The 18,396-nt window shown below is 41.2% G+C and overlaps 1 protein-coding gene across 1 annotated transcript; it reads right to left on the minus strand.

Moving 5' to 3' along the window:
* Nucleotides 1-392: 392 nt before the first annotated feature.
* On the minus strand, nt 393-16,642 carry Tmem184c (transmembrane protein 184C). The gene is made up of 10 exons (XM_059264280.1): nt 15,844-16,642; nt 12,723-12,853; nt 12,595-12,631; nt 10,999-11,204; nt 9,852-9,926; nt 8,153-8,246; nt 5,532-5,644; nt 2,469-2,568; nt 1,672-1,843; nt 393-1,196 (listed from the first exon to the last, which is right to left on the minus strand). Exons 1-10 carry the CDS (start codon nt 15,970-15,972, stop codon nt 823-825), a joined length of 1,431 nt encoding a protein of 476 aa, XP_059120263.1. The 5' UTR covers nt 15,973-16,642; the 3' UTR covers nt 393-822.
* Between the last annotated feature and the right edge of the window lie 1,754 nt (nt 16,643-18,396).

Below are 18,396 nucleotides of genomic sequence, written 5' to 3' on the forward strand. Positions count from 1 at the left end.
GGGAACTCATCAAGTGCCGCCTGCCTCTGCTTCCTGAGTGCTGGGATTAAAGGTGTACACCATTAAGTCTAGCTCAAAAATAAAAAAAAAAAGTGGACTTCTAATTAAGCAATTTTTGTTAAAACATTAAGAATTTATGTTTAAAGAGTAGCACACAGCCAGGTTGGTGGTGGTGCATGCTTATAGTCCTAGCACTCAGATGGCACAAGCAGGCTGGTCTCTGTGAGTCAAGGCCAGCCTGGTCTACAGAGAGAGTTCCAGGACAGCCAGGGATATGCAAAGAAACCCTGTCTCAAAAAAAAAAAAAAAAAAAAAAAAAAAAAGAGAAAGAGAGAGAGAGAAAAATAAAGAAAGAAAAAAGATATGTAAGAGTTTCAGAAAATGGTACTGCATTTGTTGAAAGACATGTAATTGAAGTATAATTATGTAAACTTAAATGGCACATGATTATGATTAAATTAAATTAACCTTAAATTTACATTTTTCAGTCCAGAGCATTACATTCATGCAGTGGTTAAGAAGCACTGATTTTTTTGTTTGTTTGTTTGTTTTCAAATGTCCATCCTCTTGAGAAATGCAAGAGAGTTCAGCTGAAGTTGTTTCCTACTGTTTGAATATATGATATCCTAACAGTTTAAGAAAGCCAAAGCCTAGGAAATTTAAATGTTATTTGTGATATACAAAACATATACAAATATATATATATATACTAACATGTGCGTATTAGTATTATATGCATGTGTATATTATATATAGTAGTTATATCTGGTTTTTGCCCAGCTTTGAATAGGCAATCCTGCCACAGAGAGGATTGTGGTAGCTTTAAGAGTCCATTGATGGGTCAGGGGACTTCTGCTTTTCAGGGATATCTGTCATGATATCTTCACATAGCTTGGCTTCAGAAAGTGTATCCTGTGAAGTAACTGTGTCTTTGAAGTCTTGATGTTGGCCTGTATCAGGAGGTTCCTGCTCTTCTGGGACATCACTCACAATGTGTTCACTTAGCTTGGAAGCAGCAGCTGCATTCTGTGAAGTAATTGTGTGTCCAAAGCCCTGATATTGGCCCAGGGGTGAGGATGGCTTTGAACCTGCAGAAACTGCATCTTGTGAGGATGAGGAAAGCAGACTTGTGTGTTCAGTATGCTCCGAGTCTTCAGGAAAATAATTTTTTTTTGGGTAACCTCTCATTGTTCTCCCTTTAAGACAATATAAATTTATTAGCCAAAAGTTATTTTTATCATTCTAAAAATAGTTCCTCTCTTTGTTCTCCCCAGATTTGAAGAGCCTATATCATGGTACTGCTTTAAATATGTTCTTATTTCTTAAATTACTAGAGTAAATCTTACGTATTTGGGTTGGGGTGATACCTGTCTGTAAAGCGCTTGCCACACAAGAATGAAGACCTGATCCAATCCTCAGCACAGGTCCCAAGCTAGGCATGCTTGCAGTCCTGTGCTAGCGAGACAGTTGGATCCCTGGGGCCTCTGTACAGCAATCCTAGCTCAATCTGTGAGCCCCAGGACAGTGAGAGACCCTGTTCCAAAACCCAAACTGAACAGCTCCTGAGGGACCATACCCGAGGTTCACCTCTGACCCCACATGCACATACAGACAACCCCCACTCCCTATATACACAACCACACTAACCAAAGTTAAACAGCTGTTACTTACCCACACGTCTTATTTGTTCAGAAATGTCATCTCTGATATCTGACACATCCCACATAGCCAGGAAAGAGTCAAAGCAAGAGACTTCCTCTGCCTCTTGCACGTAGGGTTTATAGGAGAACGAATAATGATGGGCAATGGCCGCAAGGAACATTTCGATGCAGATTATAAAATCCTACAACAGCCATGAAAATATCAAACATCTTTGGCTTTAAATCTAGTTTTTCAAACTGCTAACATTTTCAAAGTTACTTAGGGTGTCAACTTTTTTAAATATAATCCAAATTATATTCATTTTTCTTTCTTTTCTTTTTCTTTCTTTCTTTTTTTTTTTTTTTTTTTTTTGGTTTTTCGAGACAGGGTTTCTCTGTGTAGCTTTGTGCCTTTCCTGGAACTCACTTGGTAGACCAGGCTGGCCTCAAACTCACAGAGATCTGCCTGGCTCTGCCTCCCGAGTGCTGGAATTAAAGGCGTGCGCCACCACCGCCTGGCTATATTCATTTTCCAACATTATGTTTTCTACTTCAAAACATGACAAGCCAAGATTTACATCTCTTTTGCTTTCCCTCAGTCAAGTATTTCTTAATCTGTTCCCCAAGGACTGAAAGGAAACATGCAGATATATGTAGACCAGGAATAAAACCATTACCAATCAGTACCTATGGGCCATTTCTCTAGGGTTCCTGCTCCGCACCATGGAGTAATCTAACAGCCTTGCTCACTGTTTGTACGTTTGGGGCATCACTGTGTCAAACAGCGTAAACAGTAAAACCCCTTGATTCATTGACAGCACTACTTACCTGCAGGCCCGTGGCCACAGCTTCCGCACTCTGCCATTCCCACGTACGCTTTTCCGAAATAACGCCAACCTTCACCAACAGTGCTATAAGGACTGCTTGCCTGTATGTCAAGAAAAGGTAAATGTCAAATCTAGATCATGAAATGACCAACTGTTTATGCAATTAGGGGCTCGGGACGGGGCTCGGTGTGTAAAGCACTTGCTGCACAAGTGTGAGAACCTGAGTTAGAGTCACAGAAGCCAGCGAAGGCTGGCATGGTGCACATCTGTAAACCCGGTGCTCCTGCAGTGAGCTGAGAGGTGGGGTAAGAGAATCCTGGGAAGACTGCAGGCCGGCGATCCTGATGTGTGCAGAGTAACAGTTAAGAGACCCCATCTCAAATGAAAGGTGAGGACTGATACCCAAAGCTGTCCTCATTTCCACATGCACACATGGCATGGACATGTGCCACTCACACAATAAACACATACATGTTGTATACACAGAGATTAAAATATGCACCTGAAATCAGTTAAGGCCTCAATGTACTCCAGGACCCCCCACTGTTCTGCCTTGTTGGAGCCCACTAGGTTTCCTAGTGGCTGTACCCAGTAGGGCTCCATAAGAGGTTGACTAGACCATGGACCTGGGTACCAGATGACTGTAACTAGCAAGGGGGAGGTCTTTTGCTTCACCCCTTGGCATTGTTATAAATAGTCCTTTGGAATACAGTTCTGGGCCAGTGGATAAAGATCCATGCCCACCCGAGTCTATTCTGTGTTATCTCTCTGCTTCTTAACTCTTTAAGTCTCTTATCCCTCAATCCCCAAGAGTTCCTGGCGTAAATAAGTGTGGGGGCTCGTCCCCTACACTGGCTTTAGGGCATATTCCCAAACAAGGTCTGCTTATATTAAATATACTCATCTTGCCTTACAAATTTATTCTACTAGTTTCATAAGATGAATTGCATTATGTATTCTCAGAACTTCATCATTTGGTTCAGATTATCTTTTTTGCTTTGAAAACATGTACAAACAATTAGATTCTAAGTTTTAACAGCTTGTAAGTAAAGGCTGATACTCAAGTGTGTTTACATGTGTATTCAGTACTAGGATTTCATTTTATTATTCATTCATTCATTTAGATACAGGGTCTACCAATGGAACCCTGGTTGTTCTAGGACTCACTATGCTGACCAACCTGGCCTTAAACTCAGAGATCTGGCCACCTCTGCCTCCCAAGTGCTGAGATTAAAGGTATATGCCACCATGCCTGAATAATTACTAGGACAAAAATAATATTTATTTTCGGCTGTGTGTGTGCACACATATAACATGTTGTGTGTGTGGGGAGGTCAGAGGACAGCCTGCAGGAGTCATTTCTTTCCATCTACCTCGTGGGCTCTTTGATGGAACTCCAATTGTCAGGTTGGTGATGGCAAGCATCTTTTCCTGCTGATCCATTTCACTGGCCCTATTAATTTCAGTTTTGTTTTTTTCTCCGTTTTTAAGGCTTACTTCTTATGATTTGTGTGGCAGGGTGCCAGAGAACAGCTCTGTGGAGTTGGTTCTCTACTTCCACCTTTACAGGGGTCCTGGGGATTAAACTCAGTTCATTAGGCATGCATAGCAAGTGCCTTTCCCCAGAGAGCTAGCCTGCCAGCCCACAGAGTATCTGCATTATAATACCATCGAGTCCCAGAAGTCTCTATAGCATAAGCTACTTCTGTAAAAACTGCATATGATGTATGTCTTCAACTGCTAATGACTACTTCTGGCAGTGCAGTTTCATGAATTCCTTCTCCTTTGCCCTTACTGAATTGCTAAACTGTTTCTATAACTCTTAGTACCTATCCTGTCCTAACACCATGGCTAGTTTTGCTGTTTGCTTTGTGACATTGAGGACAGACAGTAGGGCAGTGGATACACCAGGCAGACACTCTGATGGATCTCCAGCCTTGCCTTGTGTTTTAAAGGACACTCACTGATAAACATTCCCCTGTCATTACATGTTTTCTCCCTAGTTGATAGTTTTATTTATGACAGATTTTAAGTAATTTATTCATTTTGAGACAGGGTCTTACTATGTAGCTGACTGGCCTCAAACTTGCTATGTAGACCCTGCTAGCCTTGAACTCAGAGAGAATCACCTGCTTCTCCTCCCTGGGGAGTGCTGGGATTAAAGGTACACACCACCACACCAACATCAAGATATTTAGGCTATCTCAAATTATCTTCATCTTTTAAATGTCACAGTGGCCATCTGACTACTTCTTTGTTCAGATACAAGATAACACAATGTGGCTGGTCTACAACTTGCTTTATAGAGCAGGCTGTCCTCAAACTCATAATTTAAGATTCTCTTGCCTCACCCTGAATGCTGGGATTACAGGTATGTACCACCACACATGACTAAGATCATTTGTTTGTTTGTTTTAATCTTTTTAAAACTAATATTTATTTTAATTTGTATGCATTTTGCTTGCATGTGTGTATACAATACATGTGCAGTGTCTGCAGATACTAGAAGAGGACATTAGAACCACCTGGATCTGAAGTTACAGAAGGTTGAGTGTGAGCCACTAATCTTGTTGGTGTTGGGAACTAAACCCAGGTCCTCAGCAAGAGTAGCAAGTGCTCTTAACCACTGAGCCATCTCTCTGGCCTGATTTTTGTAAATCTTATAAGACCTGAAGGGATAGCTTTTTAAAAAAGACGTTCTTGTGTGTGTCTGACTGCAGGTATGTGCATATGCTCACAGAGGCCAGAGGAGGATTTCAGACCCCTTGGAGCTAGAGTTACATGAGGTTGTGAGCCGCCAGACCTGAGTGCTGGGGACCAAACTGCGGTCCTCTGGATATGCAGCACACTCTCTTAACTGCTGAGCCTCTCTCCAGCCCCAAAGACATCTTCCTAGTTCAGGTTGGCCCTGAATGGTAGTCCTGCCTCAGTCTTCCAAGAGCTGGGATTACAGACAGGCACCACTGAGCCTGGCATTGTATTCACATTATTTAAAAAACTCCCTTAACCAACAGTTTTATTGGCACTTATAAAATGAGAATATTTAAGAGCAAGCAATACTTACCAGAACGAGACAAAGACTACCAGTTTGACACAAAGAAATTTGCCAACGGGTTTTATAGGGCTAAGCTCTTCCTTCAGCACTTTGTAAAACAGCAGGAGGCAGTACATGGCAAACTAGAAACAAAAGCAACATTCAACATTCTGCAGTAGGAAGACAGTGACAGAACCATTTGTTAAAGCCGAAACCAGAGTCTACAGTAATGTTCCTGGCAGAGCTTAGGGCTAATCAGCCGACGTTTTAGTGCTTTTAATATGTTGCTGAAGATGCATATATGTGAGATTTCTCAAGAGAGGTATGTAACATTTTTCCTGAATATGTTTCTAAGTGTTCACATACTGGAACTCAAAGCAATAAACAAATGACATGAACGGAAGGTTTCCTTCAGTCAAAAAAAAGGCAACACAAATTACCACCACTTTTATAAAAACTTGGTTATTATTATTAGCTAGTCTCTCGTGTAACATTTACACAACACACACACACACACACACACACACATTTTATTAGGCAACACATTAAATAGCACAGTTTCAATATAACTGTGATCATGAAATCTGCATCACACAAACCGATTTCCTTGAGAGCAGTGTGTAAGTCCAACTGGCCTTACTTCTTAAAATAAGTGCCCACGTCTTTAGAGTCAGTTATAATAACCAACCAGCATTTCAACAGCAAGAAGCATTTCTGGAAGCTTACTTTCCCCAATAAAACCAGGAGATACTTTATGCTCATTTAAAATACTTCAGGATATGAGAGCAGTAAAGCAAGAACCAAGCTCAGACCCTTGCACTGGAGCAGGACCACCCAGGGTGCATGTCACACACTCCCGGGCCCTGGGTTCTAGCTCTAGTACCACTAAAAACAAACAGACTCTTAACACTGAACCGTTTCTCTGTACATAGGAACTGTGACCCTCATGCTGGGATCTTACCCAGGGCTGTGTGATAGACAAACACTCCAGGCACATTCCACAGTCATAACCCAATTTTCTAACATCTATCATGAACTAAAATAAAAATTTGTTCCCAATATCTTTTTCTTTTTCACATTTTATAAAATCTTTATTGACAAATAATTCACATAGTATACAATTTGCCTGTTTGCACAATTTGATAGACTTTAGTCCAGCATTCTCATAGGCCCATGACACCACCACCACTTTCTATTTTAGAACATCGCTGTCTTCAGTTTCATACACACATATAATGTATGGTGATTATATTCCACCTTATTTTTTTAAATGAACATAATATTTGCAATTGTAACCATTTTTAAGTTCACAATTAGGTGGTATGAATTACATTCAAGATATTAATTACACTCATGATATTAATTCCAATATCTTTTTCAACTGAAAGTAGCTAACTTTTGTGTATGTTTCATAAGGTTTACTTTTAGTATCTGTCTAAATGCCAATGGGAAGACCAAACTATGTCCACCGGGTTTAGAGTGTTTCCAGTCCTTTCTTATAATGGGCATTACATCCCAGAAGGCTCAAACCCTTATACCATTTCTTTAGAGTACATTCCCAGAAAAAAGACTGCTGGTCATGGAGATGAACATGAGAGAAAGCTCTGAAGACAGACCTCATTTATTTCCATTATAATATATTTCCAATATAATATATTTCCTTCCTTCCTTCCTTCGTTTCTTCTTTCTTTTCTTCCCTCTCTTCCTCTCTCTCTCTCTCTCTCTCTCTCTCTCTCTCTCTCTCTCTCCTCCCTCTTTCTTTTGTACTTCCTTCCTTCCTTGTTTCTTTTTTTTTTTTTGTTTTTTTTGTTTTTTCAAGACAGGGTTTCTCTGTATAACTCTGGCTGTCCTGGAACTCACTTTGTAGATCAGGCTGGCCTCAAACTCAGAGATCTGCCTGCCTCTGCCTCCAAATTCTGGGATTAAAGGCATGCAATGCCATGCTCGGTTCCATTATAAACTTCTAATAATTTATGTATTAGAAGTGTTTACTATACTGTAAAAAGCACTATCCAAAGACTTTAGATGAAATACACATCAGCTTAAGAGAGCCTTTTAGTTCCTAGAATAGCACTCATTTTTTTTAAATTTCAGTTTTATTTTCCTTTAATTCTAAATATATATCAGAGATTTGAATTCTTGCTTTTGTTTGTTTGTTTGTTTGGTTTTTCAAGACAGGATTTCTCTGTGTAGCCCTGGTTGTGCTGGAACTCACTCTGTAGATCAGGCTGGCCTAGAACTCACAGAGATCCGCCTGCCTCTGCCTCCCAAGTGCTGGGATTAAAAGGTTGCGCCACCACCACCTGGTGAACTCTTCTATTTTTATTTAAACTCTATCCTCTCGTGCCAATTAGACTTTTTCCTCTCACTGAATAGGCCGATTGCATTATGTTTTGTTTGTTTAGAAGGCACACCATGCTTATCCCCACAATGCTGTGTGGTCACAAGAGCAAACAGCTCTGCATATAAGTCTCCAAACCATTCATGAACATATTACTGTACTTCTACATTGTATAAAGGTATATATTACAGCTGTTTCAAGTTCTATGTACAAATTAAAAGGTAATTTTTTCCCTTAAGAAATAGTACCTAATAATATTTAGCAACAGAAACAAATTTAGTACAGTTAAGAAGAATGATGATTTACTTACCAGTTGTGACAAATTATTTATTATAACCAAGTAAGTCCAAGCATTGGAGAAGCTAAAGTTCCCTTCGTCGTAGACACCAACAAGCTCACATACCCTTAAAAATGGCAAAAATCAACTTTATGACTGACCAAGTAAACCCGTATCTTAATACGTACCCTTTAGAGACTTATTTTATGCATATGAATGTTTTACCTGCATGTATACTGTGCACAATGTGCATGCAATGCCCTTGGTGACCAGAAAAGGGCACTGGATACTCTGGAACTAGATTTCACTAAACCTCTGCAAGAGTACCAAGTGCTGTTAACACTGAATGCTCCACTGAGTGTTCTCCAGCCCTGAACACGTTCTTAAGGTGTAGTGGTAGCAACACTTAAAATTTAGAGTCCGTTTACTTCAGCAAATCTATGGAAAATTACTTGACTTTGGTCACTAACAGAGAAACGTTTTTCTAGATATGTATGACATGATTATTCCTTTTAACTTAAAGAAATTATATACTGAGAACCATTAAACTAGAGAATAATATTAACTTCAAAAAACAAGGCCTAATTTTGGAAAACTTGACTGATAATCGTTAACTACAGCTTACCTTTTCCTGTAAATTGCAGGTAAGTATCTGAAGACCCAGACACCCCCACCCCACAGGTAAATTTTACCATAAGTTATATGCTCACCCAGTTTCTAAGCAGCAAGGAAATAAATCATAATTTCATAAATAATTCTAGCTCAAAGGTTAATAAAGAGTTAAACTGTTTTTTTTTTAATTTTTAAGTAATTGATTTATTCTTATTTTATGTGCACTGGTGTTCTGCCTGCATATATGTCTGTGTAAGGGTCCCCTGGAACTGGAGTTACAGACAGTTGTGAGCTGCCATGTGGGTGCTGGGGATTGAACCCGGGTCCTCTGGAAGAGCAGTCAGTGCTCTTAACTGCTAAGCCATCACTCCAGCCCCTGAACTTTTTTTTTTTAAACATGGCTTTTTTTTTTAATTATGTGAGCTGCAGAATGTTAATATCTAATAGATAAATCATAAATTGACACTTTGGATTTTTTAGGGAACAGTTTCCCAGGTAGTTTGATTATATTTCATATTTTGACATCAAATGGATTTTGTGTGTGTTTATTTTGAGATTCGGTCTCTCTATGTAGACCAGGCTGGCCTCAAACTCACAGAGATCTGCTTCCCTCTGCCTCCTCAGTGCTGGGATTAAAGGTGGCACCAGTTAAAGACAGTGTTCCTAATAAACTCTTAACAAGGTAGAAAATAAATCTGTGTTTATTTAGTTTAACCCAACTGAAGGAGTTTTTTGTTTTTCTGATGTGTTGTACAGTCTGCTCTCAAAGGATGTGAATCTCATGGCAATCCTTTGCATTGTTCATCGTAATGGAATCCAGCTTTTATATACGTATTTACACTATTAATCAACATTGTTTTTCTACTTGTTTTTTCCATTTAAGAACATAGATTGTTTTTTAAGACAGGGCCCAGTCTAGCCTTAAACTCTCGATTCTCCTGCCTCTACCTTCAAGTGCAAGGATTATTTGCCATGAATCACTACACTTGGTTTCTGTCATGCTGGGAATTAAACCCAGGACTTTGTGCATACAAGGCAAATACTCTTATCAACTGAGCTATATTCCCAGCCATGTATCATGAAGATTAAAAAAAAAAAACTAAGGGAAGGCCATACTTACAATGCTGTAACAGTGGTAATTGGTCTGATCACAGTGTACTGCAGCACTCCCAGTTTGCATCGAAAGAGCAGCATTCTGCAGAAGAAAGAGAACATAACATCTCAACTATTCAGTGGCATCAAAACATGGCAAAGCCTCCAAATTAAAATCACGCTGACAGCTGACACTAATTATATTGAATCCTGCCAATTTCGGCCTCCTAAATGACAGTAGGGTAAGAATGTGGTGGCAACATGGAAATCTGAAGACCATTTTGAAAATATTTAATAACTTTATCTCCTAAAGCCTCCCTTCAGCTCCACTATAGTGTAACCCAGAACAGAAGGAACAGAAGAAGGTGCTGGGACCTTGGTCTTTTCCTGTTTCCCACTCTTGCCATGATACACTGCAAATCAACAGGACCAAATGACCTGAGTCTGTGAGTCAAATAAAACTGATTATCTCAGGACCTTTGCTGATAGAATTGATAGTGATGGCTCTAACTAACACAGGAGAGAAACGGAGGCACAAATGAACTGTGAGCTTGTGCACATGCATGTGTATAAAGCATTGACATTTAGGATGCAGCTTCCTGGTGAATGTGTTTACAGAAAGATTTCCTGGGACAAGGCAAACCACCCTGAGGGTGGGTGGCCATCCTCAGGCTGGGGCCCTGGACTGAACACGAGGCAGTGAGCGGAGTTCCGGCTTTCCTCTCTGCTTCCTGACAGCAGATGCAGTATGACGTCATGCACCTGCCACGTGCCTTTCCCACTATAAGGGACTGCACCCTCAACTGTGTTCCTAAGTTGCTTTTGTAAGTGACTTTGTCTCAGCAGGGAGACAAGTACAAGACAATTAGCTGCGTGATCACGTGCATGATCTTTTAGGCTCCAATTCCCAACTGTAAAAAAGATAGCTGATTAAACATTTTCTAAGGTTTTCTCCCTCATTACATTGATGAACTTTCTATTGGGGTAAGCAATGTAAAAATAAAACAAACAAAAAACCTTCCAACATGCACATTGTAAAAATGTATTTTATTATCTTTCAAACTGTACTACGTGCTACATAGTGTAAGGGCTCTGCCTACTGTCCCCACCCCTTGCAGAGAGCTGACTGATATTTAAGACCCACACAGAGGCCCATCAAAACCAAACACACTTACTCTCCCATCGCCCATGGTGGACAGCAGCAGAGTGGAGCGAGATGCTGTTGCTGATCTTTAGCTTCCAGGTGTAACATCACGTTTGGGAACCGAATTGTTAGGTAGTTGTTAAGGAAGATCATAAAGTTATAGATGACATAAGCTTCGTAACACTCCCTCCAGGTATCTACGTAGATTGCGATTTTTGGAAATTTCAAAGCCAACCACTATGGAAAAGCACAGATGTTAAAGAGAAATGCTACTGATTCAGAAAATGCTACTGAAGACATTTTTTTTCTTTTTTTTTTCCAGACAGGGTCTATGTAACCTGGGTGTTCTGGAACTCACTATGTAGAAGACCAGGCTGGCCTCCAACTTAAGAGTTCCACCTGAGTGATGGGATTAAAGGGATGCAACACCACATCTGGCTAAAGCCATTTTCTTTAGTTGTGTCTACTGTGGAAAGTGTTTTTTCCTTTTATTTTCTTTTTTGGGGTGGGGTGGGGTACAAATAAAAGACTTAATAACTAAAAAGCATGATAGTGAACAATCAGTATCCTTATGAGAGTCTGCATCTATGGGTTCAGCCAACCCTGGAGCAGAAATATTTGTAACAGCCCCTGACCCCAGGTCTGCACTCTGGCCTCAAACTCACGGAGGTCCCCTTACCTGCCTATGGCACTGATATTCTATCAGGTGTCATAAGCCATCTAGAGCTAACTGTAAGGACAGGGGAGACACATTAGTCCATATGCTGATACTAACCATTTTATATAAGGGAACTGAGCATCAGCACATTTGGATGCCTGGGGTGGAAAGTATTCCCTTGTGGCTACGTATTGATGAGGGTAATTTATAATATTTCGTTCATTAAAAAATTAAGAGCCACTAATCTTAAATTTAAGCAACTGAGCAAGGAAAACAGCTACATATTAAAAATGTTTGAAATATGTGCATTTTTCATTATATTATCTTCCTTACCAACACTAAAGACAAGTGAACTTGGCCAGTTGTAGTGGTGCATGGCTTTAATCCCAGCACTTGGGAGATAGAGGCAGGGGGCTCTCTGTGAGTTCAGGGGCAACCTGCTCTACATAGCGAGTTCCAGGACAGCCAGAACTACATAGTGAGACCCTGTCTCAAAAATATAAAAATAAATAGGTAAAAACAGAAAGAAAGAAAAAGCTGGGCTGTAGTAGTGCATACCTTTGATCCCAGCACTCACTGGGGAGACAGAGGCAGGTGGATCTCTGAGTATGAGGCCAGCCCGGTCTACAGTATGAGTTCCAGGACAGCCAGGGCTACATGGAAAAACCCTGTTTCAAAAAAACTGGAAAAAAAGTGTCATAAAAGAATTCCTTTTCTAAAAAGATTTACTTACTTTATTATTTTATGTGCATGAGTATTTTGTCTACTTGTATGCGTATGTGCTATGTTCATGCCTGGTGCCTACAGAGATCAGAAACTAGATTCCCTGGGACTGGAGGTATAGTTGTGAGCTGCCATGTGGGTGTTGGGAAATGAACCTGGGTTCTCTAGAAGAGCAAAGTATGCCTTACCACTGATCCATCACTCCAGCCCAAGAATTCTTAATGCAATACAATAAAATATACTTACACTGTCCAAACTGTATATTGGGACCATCCAAAGAATCCTACGGAAAGTAAAATATAAAAAACATTTAATGTCAGTTTTCTGAATTAAGTCAGTCAGTACTAGTAATAGCAAATACATTAAGATTTGACCTTATAATAGGCTTTTGAAGTTCCGGTTGTGTGTAATGCACCAAGTGTTGTAGAATCCCCCAGAGGGACACAGGTATCGTCAACAGCAGAAAGATACCAGCAATAAACCATGCTTTAGTGTGTATTCCAACCTTGAAAAATAAAAGAACACATTCATTGGTTTAGATTCTGATATTAAAACTATAAAGATCAATGTTTTTTTCTTAAATTTTCATTTGATTACTAATACTGCTTGGTATTTCCCAAATAATTAGTAGCAATTAAAAAAAGATTTACTTTTTAATAAATTCTATGTATGTGTCTGTGTGAATATGTGCATGTGTGAGTGTGGGTACCTGCTGAGGTCAGAAGAGGGTGCTAGATTCCTTGGAGCTGGAGTTACAGAGTGTGGTAGCACACACCTTTAGTCCTAGTAACTTGGGAGGCAGAAGGGTCTCTGTGAGCTCCAGGACAGCCTGACAAAAGAACCCTCCTCCTCATCCTTCTCCTCCAAGACAAACAAACAAAAAGAACATTTACATAGTATCTTTGCCCATTCCTAGTGTGTTATTTGCTTTCTGTATCTGATTCTTGTTTGCTGTTTATGAGCTATCTTGAGGAAATGCTCCAGGTAAGCCTCTAACCTTGAACACAAAAACAAAACCTTCCTTTAAACTTCTCAGTCCCCTCCACCTATTGTGCTATCATTTCTCAGGCTCCTTCGGAGTCAAAATCTTCAAAACTCATATATTCTCCGGATTCTAAGTTTCCACCACACATTTGTACTTCAACAATTCTGTTCTGGGTTTGGTCCTTCCAGCTTCAGTGATCACTAAGCTCCCACTGACCTTTCTACTTGTGAAGAGTGACAGGCAGGTTGGCAACAGTGGACAGTATTCAGAATGTCCCCTTGAAACCCTCCTCCAGGGCATTCACTTCATTGGTTCCTTGTGAATTCCTGGGAAATGCCGGTGCCAGGTCTTTGCTGTTCCTTCTCTCTGTCCTTGATCTCAAGCATTCTTTAACTGCAGACACTATCTGAAGTCTGACCATTAGTACCTAGGTGTGCTCCCCTTTCAGAGGTCGGAACTTAACCCCTAATGCAAACGGCCATATTTGGAGATAAAGCTGATGGGGACTTAGATGAAATGAGGTCATAGTCTCATAGGGCTGGCGATCTCAAAATGAGATCGTTCAACCACCTGAGTATTCAGTAAGAGTGTGGCCATCTGCAACCTGAGAGTACCCTCCCTAGACAGCAACCTTCTGGCCCCCAGGATATCTGACTCAAAAATAGTTTTCAAGACCATGAAAACACAAATTCCTGTTGAAGGCACTCAGTTCATGGTATACACATGTGCTTCTGTGTGTGTGAGTGCAGGTGTGCATGTGTGGAGGTCAGAGGTCAGCTCTGGGAAGTCAGCTCTCCTTCCAGCTTAGGAACCAGGGTCTCTTGTTTCTGCTGCTGTGCTGCACAGTGGAGGCTAGCTGGCTGGCAAGCTTCCAGGCAATTCTGTGTCCACCTCCCATCTTGCCATAGATGCCATTCAGGTGGGTTACAGAGAGGGAACTCAGGTGGTCGGGTTTCCTGGTTATTGCTCCACCTGCTGAGCCGTCTTCCACAGCCCAGTTTACAGCCTTTATTATGGCAGAGAGTAGAATAAACAAGATGTGTACCTGCAGTTGAAACTGTTCTGAGGTCCAGACTTGCATATCCAAGTGCATTATTTGACAGGCTCACCCGCACGTCCTCCATTAAACATCCCTGTCAGAACTTGAGGGACTCAACTTGGGGTGTTAGCAGTTTACACCGCAGATTAGAATTGGTCTTAAAGGTTCATGGCACTTTCAAACTACGCTTGAAGCTCACAGCTAAGAGAATACTAAGTGAATTAAGTACTCCAAGGAACACTAAGTGAGAAAATTATATTTATATTATGATTGCTATACCTAAATTTAGGTGGACATATTTCAAATAAGCTAAAAACTCAACAAATGAGAAATATTTAATGTCATATATAAGAGACTTAAATATCTATATGGACTATAATAAGAAAGCCAACAAAAGTTTAGTGAACATAAGAACCCCACAGACACGTTTGGACACATTGTTTAACTAAAGTATTTTCCACACTCAAAAGGGGGGGTCATGTGCATGGTATGTCATAACTCTTCTAAAATAATAAAGTACTTTCTGGTTATTATTAATAATTCTAAGTTCATTTTATACATATATTACGGATATGTTAGTTATTCTGCTTGTAATACTTTAGTAATGTCACAACATGATGTCATGTTGTGACATCAACAAGTAACAAAAGGCTGCCGGAGAGATGAGTCAGGTAAGGGGCTTGCCTCCAACACTGCACTGATCTCTTGAGCTCAGTCCTCACTCAGCACTCATGATGGAAGGAAAGAACAACTCCCCCAACTGGTCCGTCCTCTGACCTCCACAAGTGGGCCATCCCACGAATACACCAACAACAAATACATAAAAAAAAAAAAAAAGAAACAAATACACGAGGAACTTTTGTAAAACTTTTGCTTTGACTGAGGAGTAACTTCAAGTGGCCAGCATAACTCAGTTGGTAGAATACTTGCTTGCCTCAAATGAAGAAAGCCCTGGGTTCCATCCCCAGCGTTGAATAAACAGAAGCACTGAGAATGTGGACGTTGGAGGACCATCCTAGGCTACAAAGCAAGTCCCAAAACAGCCGGTCTACATGAGACTTTCTCATTAAAGAAACAAATAAAAGATGGAACTTCAAACGTAAAAACACTTAGCAAAGTCCAACTAACGGGAATCCTTTCGTTCCAGGAAGCAGGCTAAAAACTTATAAAATCCAAAACGGAGCTTTCAAGGTAGTTTATCTGATCTGGTCAAGCCCAGTATCTGCACAGCAGATATGATTTCAAGAATAGTTTTCTGGGAACTGATGGGTACCGGCGAAGCATTCTAAGCAGCAACATTAACTATTTTTCTCCACCCGGTCCCACCTACACTTGTAGCGGCAAAGTGAAATCTGACGGGTCCGTTTAATGTTCAAAGACGAAATGTTTTTCTGACCCCCAAGCATTAAAGGCTGACAAAGGGATTCTGCCAAACAGAGTAAGAAAGGGTAGAGGTGCTGGACCCTCTTACCTTCAGTTTGTGACGTTCCCAAATACACAAGGGAACCAAGATCAGGATGCCAACTACGTAAGTAAGTATGATCAGGGGTCGGATCCATCGCCTCCAGTTGCTCAGATTACACACGCTGGGCATTTTCATAAACAAATTAGCTTACGACAGCCAAGAAAACAAACCAAACCGAGATTTTGGCACTTTCTCTTCTTTGATTGTTTTCTCTTCTGGCTCTCTACAGAGAAAAATTTACCAGGCGCTGGCGCCGCGTCCTCGGGTCGCTCTGTGGTTGCGGCTGCCGCAGCGGCGGCCGCTCGGGATGCAGGTAGGTGCGGGCTGCATCCTAGTCGGACAACTGACATGCACCCGGTGCCGCCGTGGTAGGTCGGCGCCTCGCCTGGGGGTCGCCTAGAATCTCGGCTGCACCATGACAGCTAGGGGACCTGGGGACCTGGGCGCTCGGTCTGCCTTGCAGCTGGGAGCCGGCCGGTTCCCCGCTCCTGATCTGGCAGGTGAGTCCCCGCCCCCGGAAGACCCGGCCGCGATTTCCCCACTCACGCTTTCTGCACTAGGGGAAACTCATCTTTAAAAGAAATGAGTCCGCTTCCGTTTCCGTTCAGATGCTTAAAGCCAATGACCTAGGTGAGATTCAAGCTAGGCCAACCCTGTCCGGTGACATCAGACTTTTATGATTGGGCAGCTCCGGAGGAGGGCGTGACTGTAACCAAGGTTACCGAAGGGCGTGGTGGGAGGGATGCCGGGGAGGGTAGTGGAGGACTGTTGGCTTCACTAACTTGGCTGGTCTTAGTGGATCCTGAGGATGATTTCGGAAGCTGTAGGGACTAGGGACGTTTCAGAAACACGTGCTGCATTCTTGAGACTTTGTTCCATCTAAAGGAAAGCCCTAGTGAGGGACAGTCACTGTGGAGCGGAACTTGAGACAGACTTTTTTCTGAGAAGGCTCCCTGGTTATCTTTAGGGGTGGAAACAGAAGCCGGCTGGAAAAACACAAAATAGGAAACCTTCACTTAGATTTCAGTCAGTTACTAGAGTTTAGAGCTCTAAGGAGGGATTTCTCAGCACAATTTCTGAACTGAATAGAAGAATCATTCTAAAATATAGCTTACTTGGAAGTAACTGCCAATATGAAATGTTCACATTTGGAACGTGTGTTAAAAAGTCCTACTCATTTAGAATTCAAAAGGTTAGCATTCCGACACCACATTCTGTGCACTCAAAGCTTTTAGCTGTATAGGTTTGTAGAGCAAACAAATGACAAATGGGATCATACGGTCTCTCTAAATCAAGGGAGCAAGCAAACATCTGCGTCTCAATTAGACACATGCATATATATGGCCTATATTGTCATTTTCTGAAATCAAACACTATCCTACATTCTTTACCTATCTATATGAGCTGATCTGCACAAAAGTACCGAGAGACAGGCAGTTTTCTGTTTCACAGATGAGAAATTTCAAGTGATTGATTTGCCCAAACATTAGCTGTTTTCTCTGACCTTGGAGTCTGCTTGATGTTTAAATATTTGGTTTGTCATCATCTGCAACCAGGGAAATTCTGCCTTTTGGCCACGTGGGCAAAATGCTGTGGCCCCAAGTCTCCCAGAGACACAGATGGAATAGTGTATTCTTGTCACACGGTGACCCAGAGCCTGGAGACTCACTCCCACAGTCTTTTCCCCTATTCCTCCATGATCTCTACCTTGCAACTTTTCCTTAAAGGGGCACTACAACTTTTGTGTGGTTGAAACTAAAACAGCTGGTTAGGGGGAATTCCTAATCTTTAGTGAATACCTTGTGTATTGTTAAAGTTCAGAAAATAAGAGAAACTCTTGCTCTATAACCAAATGTCATTACTATTTACTTCTTGGAAATGACAGTCTAGCAGGGGCTGTTTCTGTATGTTCAGCCACACACACTCATTGCTGCCTGCAGTCATCTTCCCCGTTCTTTCTCATGGAAGACCATTTTTAACGTAATTTCTGAAAGCTGTCTCAAATGCTCTAGCACCATCCTTCATGTTTTGTTACCGCCATTAAATGTTTGTCTGTTTTTCTTAGACTGTGAGTTTCTCAGAAAAAGCTAAAATTCTTGAATTATTAAGAGCCATTATTAAAAACCAAGGCAATGAAGAGACAAAGGTGTCAGATGCAGACGTGACTCTGCATGTGTTTTTGAGCTGGAATTCATTTTTGATGAAACATCTAGACAGCAACAGAGAAATCAGAAATAGTGAGTTTTTCATTTAAATATGTTCACTCATAAAGGCTCTGCTTTATTTTGAAGATGTCCTTCCTTCCTTCTTCCTTCCTTCTTTCCTTCCTTCCTTCCTTCCTTCCTTCCTTCCTTTTCTTCCTTTTTCCCTTTCATTCTTGACAGTCTCTCTGTGTAGACCAGACTGGCCCGGAACTCACAGACACCCACCTGTTTCTGCTTCCTCGGGGCTAGGATTAAAAGTGTGTTCCACCATGCCCCAGAGTTGATAGTCTGTAGCTGGAGAACTTCTCTCCAGCTCCCACCAAGACCCACCAGTCCCAGAGCCCACTTATAAAAT

The sequence above is a fragment of the Peromyscus eremicus genome, chromosome 5 (genome assembly GCF_949786415.1).
Source record: "Peromyscus eremicus chromosome 5, PerEre_H2_v1, whole genome shotgun sequence".
Lineage (NCBI taxonomy): Eukaryota > Metazoa > Chordata > Mammalia > Rodentia > Cricetidae > Peromyscus > Peromyscus eremicus.